Raw genomic sequence first — 12,311 nt, forward strand, 5'->3', positions numbered from 1 at the left:
TCCCCGGAGATCGTCGAATCAAACACACTTGGTATGTTGTATACACAGTACACTGCATGTATCTCTGAACTGCTCTTCTTTCCCCCCTTTTTTTTACTCGTTTTACTTTATTATTATTATTTTATCAATTTCTAAACGTCATACAGGCAAAATGGGGCTTTTCAACTATCTTCTCACCGGCTGACTTCCCCCTGTCGCCCCCGCCATTGCATTGGGGCCCTATATCTAGATCGGGGAGGCGCCACGGTCGATGCGGAAGATCATCGCTAGTTGTCAATCATTATATTCCCTCTTCATGGCATGACCTGCATATATTTGCTATTTCCTTTCTTCCATCCCATATATATAGATCCAGATCTATACACTGATTGCGCTTTGGCCGGCCGATTTGTCTATTTTTCCTATCCTTGCTTCTTGAGAACTCACCAGCTAGAACCCAAATATCACCGGGGTTGGGTTTCAGAACATATTCAAAGACTACACAAGGGGGAAAAAAAAGTCCCCCCATCCCGAGGACAAGTATACATTGAGATATCTTGGTATCTAGGAGAGATCTGGAAAGGAGAAGGTATTCTTGCTTTTCTGGAAAGATACTGAACAGACCTCGAACATACAAAGATGGAGACTGCAGAGCCCGTCTCTTACGAATTTCCCGGCCATGCCGTGGGTGCGTTTGCACACAGACGCCCGATGGACTCGACCCTGAGCCAGAATTTCCCCTTCTATTCACCTCAAACAGCACCGTACTCGCTACCCTACCAGACCCCAAGTAGCTTGCCTTACAGCTTCGGTCACTCCGGTGGTCACACACATGCACACTCGAATGCCTATCACCAATACTTTGTCCCTAGTCAGCACCCGATACAGCCGCAACCACTGCGCCTCACAACGGAACAGCCGTTGCAGTCTCTTCCAGAGATTCGCCCAGCGAAGAACGCCATCAGCCAGGCAGTAAAGTCTACTCCCGACCATGGTCCACGGCCGCTTTCAACTGAAGGCCACAATTCCTCCGTCGGGTCAAACGAGACGAAGCAAACCCCCGGTGACATCGCCTTCTCAACTAATGTGGATGTCCTGATGAAGGCAATCCAGGCCAAGCATGCTTCGTCACCAACCCAGCAATCGCTGCCACCACTCCAACATCTCGCAGCACCGGTAACACAGGCCTATCCTGGATCTTACCCGACTGCCTCGCCTACACCACCGCGTTGCTACCATGCCAACGAAGGCCAGCTATCGCGCTCAGGCAAGAAGCGCAAGTACAACTGCAACCTCCCAGGCTGTGGCAAAAGCTTTGCGCAGAAAACACACCTGGACATCCACATCAGGGCACACACAGGTGATAAGCCATTTGTGAGTACACCCATAGTTCTAAATCGAATTTGGGCTAGGATCGACAACTAATCGTTTTTGGATGTGGCAGATATGCAAGGAGCCCTCCTGTGGGCAACGCTTCTCGCAGCAAGGCAACCTCAAGGTAAGCACATCAGCCGCCACGCGCCATGCAATTACGACGCACGAGGCAGAAACTAACATGCGCTTTCTTTTTCTTTCTTAAAAAATATAGACCCATCAGCGGCGACACACGGGCGAAAAGCCCTTCCAATGTGAAATCTGCCATAAGCGATTTGCTCAGCGAGGCAATGTCCGCGCTCACAAGCTCACCCATGATCAATCTAAACGGTTTGATTGCCGTCTAGATGAATGTGGCAAGCAGTTTACCCAGTTAGGCAATCTCAAGGTAAGTCTCTTGTCTTCCCCTTCTTATCCTTCGACCATGTCAGCATCATCATTTATTTCTTTTCATGCACCATCGTTCGAACCCAAGCTAACCAACCCCTTACCCCAAAATAGTCCCACCAAAACAAATTCCACGCAGCTACACTCCACAATCTAACCGTCCGCTTTTCGCAAATGGGCGAGAACGGAGCGATGAACATGAACGCCGCAGACCGCGAGCTATGGGTATATTTCGCCGGGCTATACAAAAACAGCAACAAGGGCATCAAGGGCCGTGGCAAGGACCGACGGATCTCCACGACGAAACGGTCTGATGCACAGAGTAGCTGTGGCTCCATGGATCGAACACAGTCTGTTGAGTCTGAAGAGGGCGTGTCGAAGATGCAGATGCAGATGCGCCGCGGGAGCTTTGAGGATGGTTTCTCCGTTTATAATGCTTCTAGCAGTGATGGTGATGATGGGGAGCCTTATTATATTGATCGAAGGGCTCATGTCCACGGACATGGTCATGGTCACATTCATGGTCCTTGATTGGGCTTCGTCTCGGGACTTCTTCTTCTTCTTCTTCTTCTTCTTCTCTTTGCTTTCTATATTGCTTTGTATTCATCTGCACACCCCCCTTTTGATATCCCTGGTCTTATTACTTGCTGGTTTCTATTGTTAACCACTTTTCCACTTTTATTTTGTCTCATTATTCTTCTGGGCGTCCTGAGAAATGTGCTATATGCAGGAAGGGGATCCGACTTCCAGTTGGATGTGTTTTTTTTTTTTTTCTCGCACTTTTCTTTTCCTTTAGGGTTCAACAAGATGTACACGATTCACGACTTTTGATATGTATTTTGGAGGGATATTCCCGTGCCAAGGTGGTAAGGTTGAATCAACAGGGTCTTGGGAAGTGTTTTTCGATTTTTATTTTATTTTTAGTTCTATACAACTAACTAACTACGTAGGTCGACAAGGTACAGATTGATTATGTCTCGAAATGAATCGAGGTTGACTCGAAATAATCGGAGAGAAACTTTCATATTTCTGTCGGCCTTGTTTGAAGACCCGGAGTTAAAGTGTACAGGACAGAGGAAAGATAGAAAAATTAAAAAAGGCAGAAAAGAAAAGGCTCTCCGGGACATAAATCATTTAATGAAACAGTTAAAAGAGATCAAATGCGAGAACGCAGCATGCATAAGCTAATACCTGATCGAGATGGCATTCATATGTGTAACATCTATTGCGCATCGGCATCGGCATCGGCAATATCCAAGTCCCCATCCGCAGCATCCTCTCGCTCAGAAAGAGGCGGGGCCTGGGTGCCGAGAGGAGTAGCATTAGCCAGAGCATCAGATATGAATGATTCCTCAACGGCAGCCTTTCTCCGGAATACGCGGAGCCAGCGACGGCCCCATTGGCGGATGATGGCGTCCTCGGGAAGAGTGCCGCTACCATCACCGCGCTCCATCTGCTCATCGTTGCTTCCAGCAGCGATGGAGACAATGGAGTCCTCGATGTACTTGAAGAGGGCTTGCATGTCAGTGCGCTCACGAGCGAGGGTCTCGTCGATGACGGTAAGCTGGGGCTCATAGAGGCCGGGCTGAGCGCGGGCGGCGACGATCTGGCGCATGCGGTTAGTGACCTTGCCGACCGTGGCGGAGATCATCTCGAAGACGTGGGGCTTTGCGAGGATGGTTCCTGCCGCAACGGACTCGGAGAGGGCCCATTCAAGGACGGAGAGCGGGCTGAGGATGGTGTAGTTAAGCAGCTTGTCGATGATGTTGATGGCAATCCCAGGCTGGTCGACCCAGTAGTCCATGACGGAGGTGATGATTTGGCAACGGGCGTGTTGAGATTCCGTGCCGATGGCCAGAAGGCGATCTTTGCTCCGTTCAATGCATGACAGGACGTGAGAGAGCGATTTGGATCCGACGAAGCAGAGTGAGGTTACGAATGCATCTGTCGAGGGGAGCTTGGGGTCATCGACGCCCTGGCTCTTGGCCTGGTCTTCGATGGCTGTGATGACGGGCTGGATTTCTTCGTCGCTAGCCTTCTTCCGAATAAGCTGCATGAGTTCTTGTCCTTCTTTGGAGTATGGCGCCACTGGAAACTCGAGTTAGCAATTGTTCTCTACCATTTGACCACAAAATAAACCTACTTTCAGAGGAATATTTGAACTCGGGAGTATCTTTCTCTTTGCCTGCGGTGATCAGTTTGGGGTAGGGATCGGGAAGAGTTCCCTTGATGCGCTGGGCAAAGCTCAGTCGAATTTCCTTGTCTAAAGCACCCTGGATGAACGCCATTCTTGGATCAATGGCTGGTAGATCAAGATCATCGGTCCTGTGAAGTGGTTAGATTGCTGATTGCTATGAGTGAAAGCTGACATTTTCAACTTACCACTCGCTCCATTTCCACGTAAAACCGAAGTTGCTCAAGTGGTGAGCGAACCAGTCCAGGAAACGGTTGCTGAGCTCCAAATCCATTGTGTCCAAGCTGTTGTACAAGAATCGGATTGCACGACCCAAACTCGGTGCAATTGCCGCTGGAGCAATCTTGCAACACTCGGTGAGAACAGAGTGATAGTAGACGAGTTTGTGCTCCGATGCTGGCAATTGGAATAGCTGCGAGAACACTGCATCCACTGCCACATCCTCGGGCTTCCACGGCTGCACCTCCCCAATGAGTTCGCGCATTCGATCGAAAGGTGTGGCACGCTTCACGAATGTGGTAGAGGTAAAATAGCAGTCGATATCGATCAGGAACTTGGCGGTAGCAACACGGTTGAAGTCAAGGAGGTTGATAGTATCAACCAGTGCATCCCGAATAAGCGAAGAGGAGATGTCTGTGATGGCAGGAACGGTGTCTACTTCTTGGTTGGCATACACCGAAAGGTAGACCTCCGGGAAGAGAGGACGCATGCCGTTTGGTACAGGGTTAGGCACAGTGACTGTGGGGAAAGGAACCTTGGTTACCGACTCAAAAGACTTAGGCTCATCCGTCTCGACGTCCCGAACGTCTGTCCAAGGACGGGGGAGGCACTTAAGCTCCCAGCCCTTATTAGCCTCCGCTTGAAGTTGAGTCTGCATCAAACTGATAACGCTTTGACCAGCTGCCTCCTGGTTCTCTTCGGGGCTGAACGTGTTCACCAAATCGACGAGAGCGTGGGGTGTAGATGCGATGATATCGGTCTTCTCCAGAAGCGCGGAAGCCTGGGCCTCGAAGCCAGTGGCAGGCGAAAGCATGACATAAGGAATGGTGAACTGAATAATCTTCACCAATTCAAGGCCGAGAAGCTGAGAAAAGCTGTTAGGTAAGGTTTATCATCACAATTACATCAATCCAACTTACATCTTCCGAAGAGGCAGTCTGAAGATCGACTGCACGAGCGAACAGCTCTTCCAGAAGAGGAAAGATGCCGTCACCCTCATAGACCGGCTGTAGAATACCAAGGAAGCGGATAAGAAGCTTGACTTCACGCCATGCGCCAATATCAATATACTTCTGCAAGGCCTCAGCTGCCTTGCTCAAAACCTCCGATCCAAGCTCAGGCTTGAGACTATGTGCGACCAGGACCGTGCCGGCGATAAAAGGAATTTTCATGGGTTGTTCGAGAACGCTGCAAATATCCAAGTTAGTAACATTCCACGGTGAATTGAGTACACCGACACGTACAGATCAAGGGAGATGTTGACAAAGTCGCGGCGGATCTCTTCGTCGTCGTAGTTATCCGTGACTGTTTTCGCAATACCCTGAACGTCATCTTCTGCTCTGCGAGCAGCCTATCAATGAGACGTAAGTGTTAGTTCATATCAACCATTTGGAAAGCGCAATGCGCGCGGTGGAAAAAAAAACGAGGCCGTACCGATTCCGCGATAGTCAACAACTGCCGTCGGACCTGGACGAACAATGGCTCCTCATATCTGCGCCGTTGGGGGCGACGATCAAAGTCATCATCATCTGTGAGGATCGCAAGTCGTGTTAGCGTGCTGTCCGGGTAAGCTTGTCAGATCCATGCCTCTTACCTCTGTAACGGCGTTTGCGCCCACCCCTGTAGCCCTGGTTTCGACGGTCGTTTTCGGCCATTATGTTCTGGAATCAATCCAACGAGCCTGTATGATATCAGGTTTCTATCGTAGAAATAGTGATCCTGGAGAAATGAAAAGCGAGGGTGACAGCTAGCTTGAGGTGAATGGGGAGCTCGGAAGGGGAAATTGAAGTTCCGGACCCGGTGCCCCTGCGTAGTGGACGTATCTCTACAACCAGACACCTGACACTATACACAATTCAAATACTATTTATTCTTTACGTATTACTACCGGGTGTTAAAGAAAAGAAAGAGAAAAGAAAAGAAAATAAGATCGTCTGCTTGAGAACTGGAATGGCATATAGCTCATGGCCGGTAAGTCGGAGGACCGGGGAACCAGCCGAGCCCGATGAATCTGATACAAGGATATTGCGAACAAAAAAAAAAAAAAAAAGAAAGCGAGGACGCAGAGGGAAGAACGAATGGGGATTCTAGCGCTGCAAGACGAGAGATTGACCATCATAGAAGGGTCCTCCCTAAATGTGTATCCAAAGAAATCTTCAAGATCTCCGATGCATTTGTGGGAAGATTGACCCCCTCCATATCCGGGGTCGAGATCGACTTGCCGCGTCTGAGGGTTCTTCCCCTCGACCGATGAAACTATGCAGTCTCCGACCCCCAAAGGCAGACGTGCACAGAAAGGGTATCACTTTTTCCTCCCAAGAGTTGTCTCAGACATCTCAAAATAAACTCCAGGCCATGACCTCCCATTGCGTGAAAACCATCAACCCTTACCACCCCGAAGAAACATAGTTTCCGCTCCCCCAGCCATTAAAAGCATGCACTTTTCTCACTTCATACCATTCCCTGCTCATGCACCAGTTCCCAAGGTTCCACCATGTCCGGGGTTGAGGCATATCGAGTCCCCAAAGAAAAAAGAAGAAAAAAGACAAGGCAATGCAGTCTCAATTCAGGGTTTACTCGAGATCATGATGGAACTTGGTTGGCAGGTCGAATCTCACGCAAAGTGCAGATGGCAGCACAATGAACAGACGTATCCCTCGCGGAGGGCGGAGGACACACACACTGGTCAACTCAGTCGAGGTGTGCAAGCATCTCCTCCTTGGAAAGAGGTTTGAAGGTATCGAGGCCGAGGCCACGAGCTTCGAGGGCTGGACGAGCGTGAGGGGGAATCAGTTGGGCGTTGAGATCAGGGGCAATCGAAAGTTCTAAAAGTGGGATTAGTAAGGGATTCACCTCTCAAGAGCGAGCGGGATATTGTACCATGTTGTGAGAAATCGAAAAGGGCGGGGAGATCCTTGGAAGGGTTGTTGTGGTGACGGGAGTCCGGTAGCCGGGTGTTCGGGTCGCGAAGCTCATCGAAGAAGGGGTGGCACATCGCTTCAACCGCAGACAACCGTTGTGTCGGGGTGTATTCCAGAAGGGCGGAGATGAGGTCAATAGCCTCCGGTGGTGCCTTACGGAAAACCTAGTTCGGGTCAGCACCATTACCGAACCGGCGGTACGGCGTAGTAAATACCTTGTTGAAGGGATGGGGTTTGATTTGAGGGAACTTGTGCTCCATATAGTTGGGGTTCATGGTGCGAATTTGCTCCCGAGTTGGGGTGCCCAAAACCTTGATGATTTCAACCAGCTGGTCAATGCCCGATTCGCCGGGGAAGAGGGGTTGTCCAAGCATCAATTCTGCCATCACACAACCTGTCGACCAAACATCTAGAGAAAAAAAAACAAATAGGTTAGAAATTGAATGTGAATGTGCACAGAAAGAAAAAAAAAGGGATATGTACCAATCTTTGTTGTGTAGTTGGTGGCACCAAAGATTAGTTCAGGCGCCCGGTAGTAACGAGAGCAGATGTATGAAACGTTAGGTTCGTTTTCGATCAGAATCTTAGCAGATCCGAAATCGCAGAGCTTCAGGATACCAGTAGTGGGATCCAAAAGAAGGTTCTGGGGTTTGATATCACGGTGGCAGATACCCTGGGAGTGGATGTAGGCCAGCGACCGGAAGAGTTGGTAGATGTAAAGCTTGACTTCTAGCATAGGCATCGTAGTCTTGAGTTTGTTGAAGTAACGGGATGCGCGGTACACCGTCTCGGGGACATACTCGAGGACGAGGTTGAGGTAGACTTCATCTTTCTATTGAGGGGAAATTCCGGGGCACGGTCAGCCCACGGGAACGGGGGACGGAAAGACGATCGGGCGGGACACCCAGGAGACACATACCCTATCGCCGTTGGAGTAGTAAAAGGCTTTGAGTTCGACAATGTTAGGATGGCGCACAATCCGCATGATTTGCAGCTCACGGTTCTAGAGAGAGACTGGGTTAGTGATCTTACACACACACACACACACACACATCCCCCCAGATCCTAAGTTGAGACGCCATGTACCTTGAACCGCTTATCCTGGAGGACTCTCTTGATGGCAGCATCTTCCCCGCTCGGAGCCATCTTGGTCTGAAACACAACACCGAAGGAGCCATTGCCCACGATCTTGCACTGAGTGTAAGAGATCTCCTTGGATTCGCCAGTCACTCCATCTTGGACCTTCTCGCGGATGACCTCTGAGGGAACACGGTCAGTATTGCCGGCCATTGAAAAAAGGATAATAACTTACCACCCATGCGCAAAGTCGGGAACAACCCGGGTCGATTCTGTGACATGGCGGAAATAGATATGTGAAGTTGAGAAGACCGTTTTGGGTGATTAAACCGGGGTGGAGTAGGGAGGGGCGGAAGGACCGATGGGAAAGGAAACAAAATGGCCAAAAGCCAAGAATGTCAAGTTAAAAGTAGGGAAGAGGAAGAAGAATGAGAGAGGAGAAGGTGGGCAACTTTGGAACTTTGCGTAGAGAATGTTCAACCAATAAAGTCGAATCGAGTGAAATAAGACGGGTTAGACTAGGGAAAGGTTAGGTAAAATTGGGGCGTTCAGGGCGAAAGAAAAGGTGACGTTGATGGAATGGATTTCCTTTTTTTTTCTTTCTTTTGTTTCTTTCTTTCTTTTTCTCTTTTTTTTAGGTATGTGTGTGTTTTTTTTTAGATGCGATTCTTTCAAAGAAACAAATAAATAAGAAAAATAGATCTCTCAAGAATCAAAGCCAATGTCTTACGGGGGTGAGCAATTCGGGAAGGGGAGGGGGAAAGAGGAAAAAGAGAGGGGCGGGAGAGCTACAAGTTCAAGTTCCAATCCAACTTTCTCAGGTAATTTGCTGTTTATGGGTGTTTATGCTGTTCTGTTTTAAATTTCTTTTTAAATTTCTTTTATTTCTTTTTATTTCTTATAAGCTACATATATTTTATATTAAGGTATGTGTATATATCTCATAGAGAAATTAATCTATTATATATGTATTATATATTCCATTTCCAGTATATGTATTGTAACTTACTGTCATTTACCCAAGCTCGGGAAATGATATCATAGGTACGGGTGCCATGGATGTATTTACCAATACCAGCCGGTGTACGAATGTACGATACCCGGGAAACATTGAAAAAGAGAGAAAAAAAAAGACTTTTTTATTATTTGGAGAAAGCGGAGTCTCCGGGGTAGTGGGAATATACCTTCAAGCTATACATAGTATAGTATACATACTATATCTGTTAATAGCTATTACGCCCTCTATATCCCCCCCCAAAAATAGGCAGGTAAATAGAAACAGGATGTCGGGTGACCCAACGGTGATTTTCCCTGGAACCACTTTCATTGGTTGAATTTACCTGTACTGTAATCTTTTTTCTATCACGAGACCAGCTGACCTCGAAAAAAAGAAGCTTGGGCCGAAAGATGGTCCAAGTGGTCCAAGCTGCAATTGGAGCTGGACCCGTTCCAAGTTCAACGTAGACCTACTACGGAGTACTACTAATAATATATGTGGACTATACTCGACTAACGACTAACTATCATTTAGCTTTCGTAGATTCTCTGCATAGCTTCAGGGGTATTCCGAAAAAAAATGACCAAAAAAAAGACAAAAAAGAAAAATAACACACCGGTAATTGGGAACTAGACCGAGCGGTTAGGAAAGCCATATTCAACATACATATTCAACCAGAAAAGCTATTCGGCCCGGAAAATCCATCGGACTTGAAAGGGGCCTCCCGTTCCACTTCCATTCTTTCGAGGATCTCGAAGTGTACTGCGCAGGGATCCCTTGGCATGTGAGTCGAAGCTATCTCAGCCGACGCCCAGTTCGGGACAATCATTGGGATTCCAGCCGTAGTCCCGTCCATGCAGCCTCTCGTACCAACCTGGTCCGGCAGATGAACCCCGACTCGGCATCCACAGACATCGTGATGTATCAGAAAAGGGAAGCCAATAGAATATCAATAAAGAAACCCCCCCCTCTCTCCCCCAAAACAAAAGATAAAGTGGAAAAAGAACCCGTTCTTAATGAAGGGGGTTAGGAATGTTCCTGGCAGCAAGCAGCCGACTCAGGTACTAAAAAAAAAGTGTCGACTGAACTTGGCCCCTGCGCTGTATGGACGCACCTGGCTCAAAAGGTTAACGTTGAGGAGCTACCAGGGCTACTTGCACGGTCCATTTACCGTGTACTAGTACTGTTTTTTGGATCTTGGTATTGGTATTGGTATTGATACTGATTTTGGTATTGGTATTTCAATGCATTTCATATTTTTCATATTTAATCATTTTACGGAGCATATCACACTCTCTATGGAATAAAACGATCGATTTATATGTTGTGTATACCCTAATATGAACATTTACCATCAAAGATTTAGAGAATTCTTGCACTCTCTTGAAATTCCCCTATATCAAACATCGAAACTACAACATGAGTTTCCCCTCATCGACGTCACCAGACCTAGAGCAGGTGACCATGGCTTGGGGATCGGAATCGCCACAGTTTGGTTCAAAGTCATGCGACTCTCTGAATCTTGACACGAGGGAGAGAAAAAAAAATGACGCCCCCTCAACAGGGGTCTGATGCCGTCGACTTGAAAGAGAAAAGAGAGAGCCAAAAAAAGAGGAATCAATCCATGTCATATTCAGAACCATACACCGGTACAACCATGACTACATATCTACAACTCGGGATTCCGAAGTGTCCATCGGGTCTCGGCAAACAATATAGAGCTATTTGCTGACTACAAATCACTATCAACCATTAATAATCAAATTGCTTGTCCTGGGAGGATCAGAGTGGATTGCAATTCGATAGGTTGTATATTCATACAGCCTTGGAACCCACCTCCCAGCCGTGGATGTTCATATCATACATATATCATATACATACTCGAATGTATAAAATTGCACAAAGGCACATACCAGTAGCACTATTGTTTCACGGACCGGGGATAAGGAGCCGGGTGTGTGCCTGGCAAAAGCAACACTTCCCGGCTGGCACTGGCATGAGGTTTAAAATGTCGATGCATATGCACGGGAGGAAACCGGCGGAATGTCCCCAATAGTGCACCATCGGCATGTACGGATCGTAAAGCATGGAAGCAAGGAACGGCATTCCGTTCGTCTCTCTTTTAGACACGTGGATTATCTCTCAGCGAATCTCTCGGCAAAATAGAGAGATAAACCGTAGACAAAACAGCTTGATATCTTCCCAGGTTGAAATTGGATTGCCATATGATGTATTCAAGTAAAATATGCGAATCATCTTGCAGGTTATTGGTTTAATCTCGAAATTGGGTCCAATCTGCCCACACTACTCCGTATGTGTATAGCTAGATCTACCATGTTCATCACGATCCGAATCTACCGATCTGAACCAAAAGCACAGATTGCATCTATTCAAATTCATCCCATAATAACCCGAAGAATCTAACAGATATGCACACTACTTATGAACAAATGTATTATATTGTATGATTATCACCCGGAGAACTGGGACCATCGTTCTACATTATGCCATATAACTAATCCATCCCGAATAGGTACACCATGAACCTTGGGCACGACCTCCATGGAACAGGTAGAACGAAATACAAAAAAAACAACGATTCTAAGGTCAGAGATTGCCCAAATTTACCAATGAATCCTTTCAAGTGAAATGAATTTGCCTTGTGGACACACTCCCCACATTCATTTCCAAAGGAAATTATACATATTATTCAAGGGAACAGCATGTACTCCGTACGTTGGAGTTATATTACCAAAAAACTAAAGAGCCTGTCAATTGGGCCGAGACACTCGGACCCCTCTAAACTATAATTCTCATTCTCAGTCTCATTTTCGTTTTCATTGTCGTGTCTGATTCGTTTAGAATATCATCCCGGGTCAGCCATTTATCCGGGACATACATCCCTAGGTGCATCCCAGGCCTAGAAGATAACTGGCCAGTTTTCTTCCAGAGGTCAGAGATTTACGAAAAGGAAAGCCCTAAAAAGAGGGTTGAACGGGGAATATGATGTCACTGGAGTCTGACAATCAGCGTCCGAACACCCGACTATCAACGGGACTTCCAATCGCAAGGCAGCAATCAGACCCAGCCACACTCGAAGCAGGGAACGGGGTTGACTATGGCCCATCAAGACCTCAGACCTCACAACGGATGGATTTAGGTC

The 12,311-nt window shown here is 47.4% G+C and overlaps 3 protein-coding genes across 3 annotated transcripts; 1 reads left to right on the top strand and 2 right to left on the bottom strand.

Annotated features, from left to right (window-relative positions):
• Window positions 1-618: 618 nt before the first annotated feature.
• N7487_011765 (C2H2-type zinc finger protein) lies at window positions 619-2,271 on the top strand (the record flags this gene model as incomplete). The annotated part of the gene is made up of 4 exons (XM_056879495.1): window positions 619-1,353; window positions 1,424-1,477; window positions 1,568-1,741; window positions 1,855-2,271. The coding sequence occupies 4 exons, from the start codon at window positions 619-621 to the stop codon at window positions 2,269-2,271; spliced, it is 1,380 nt and encodes a 459-aa protein (XP_056724814.1).
• A 691-nt stretch (window positions 2,272-2,962) lies between these two features.
• N7487_011766 (NCBP1 family protein) lies at window positions 2,963-5,808 on the bottom strand (the record flags this gene model as incomplete). The annotated part of the gene is made up of 7 exons (XM_056879496.1): window positions 2,963-3,828; window positions 3,884-4,065; window positions 4,123-5,018; window positions 5,074-5,341; window positions 5,398-5,504; window positions 5,588-5,682; window positions 5,748-5,808. 7 exons carry the CDS (start codon window positions 5,806-5,808, stop codon window positions 2,963-2,965), a joined length of 2,475 nt encoding a protein of 824 aa, XP_056724815.1.
• A 1,036-nt stretch (window positions 5,809-6,844) lies between these two features.
• Window positions 6,845-8,432, bottom strand: N7487_011767 (GSK family serine/threonine-protein kinase; the record flags this gene model as incomplete). The annotated part of the gene is made up of 7 exons (XM_056879497.1): window positions 6,845-6,978; window positions 7,034-7,238; window positions 7,290-7,483; window positions 7,558-7,906; window positions 7,994-8,077; window positions 8,161-8,333; window positions 8,387-8,432. The coding sequence occupies 7 exons, from the start codon at window positions 8,430-8,432 to the stop codon at window positions 6,845-6,847; spliced, it is 1,185 nt and encodes a 394-aa protein (XP_056724816.1).
• Window positions 8,433-12,311: the final 3,879 nt, after the last annotated feature.

The sequence above is a fragment of the Penicillium crustosum genome (genome assembly GCF_028827405.1).
Source record: "Penicillium crustosum strain IBT 35664 chromosome Unknown utg000005l_segment0_segment0, whole genome shotgun sequence".
NCBI classification, from domain to species: Eukaryota; Fungi; Ascomycota; class Eurotiomycetes; order Eurotiales; family Aspergillaceae; genus Penicillium; species Penicillium crustosum.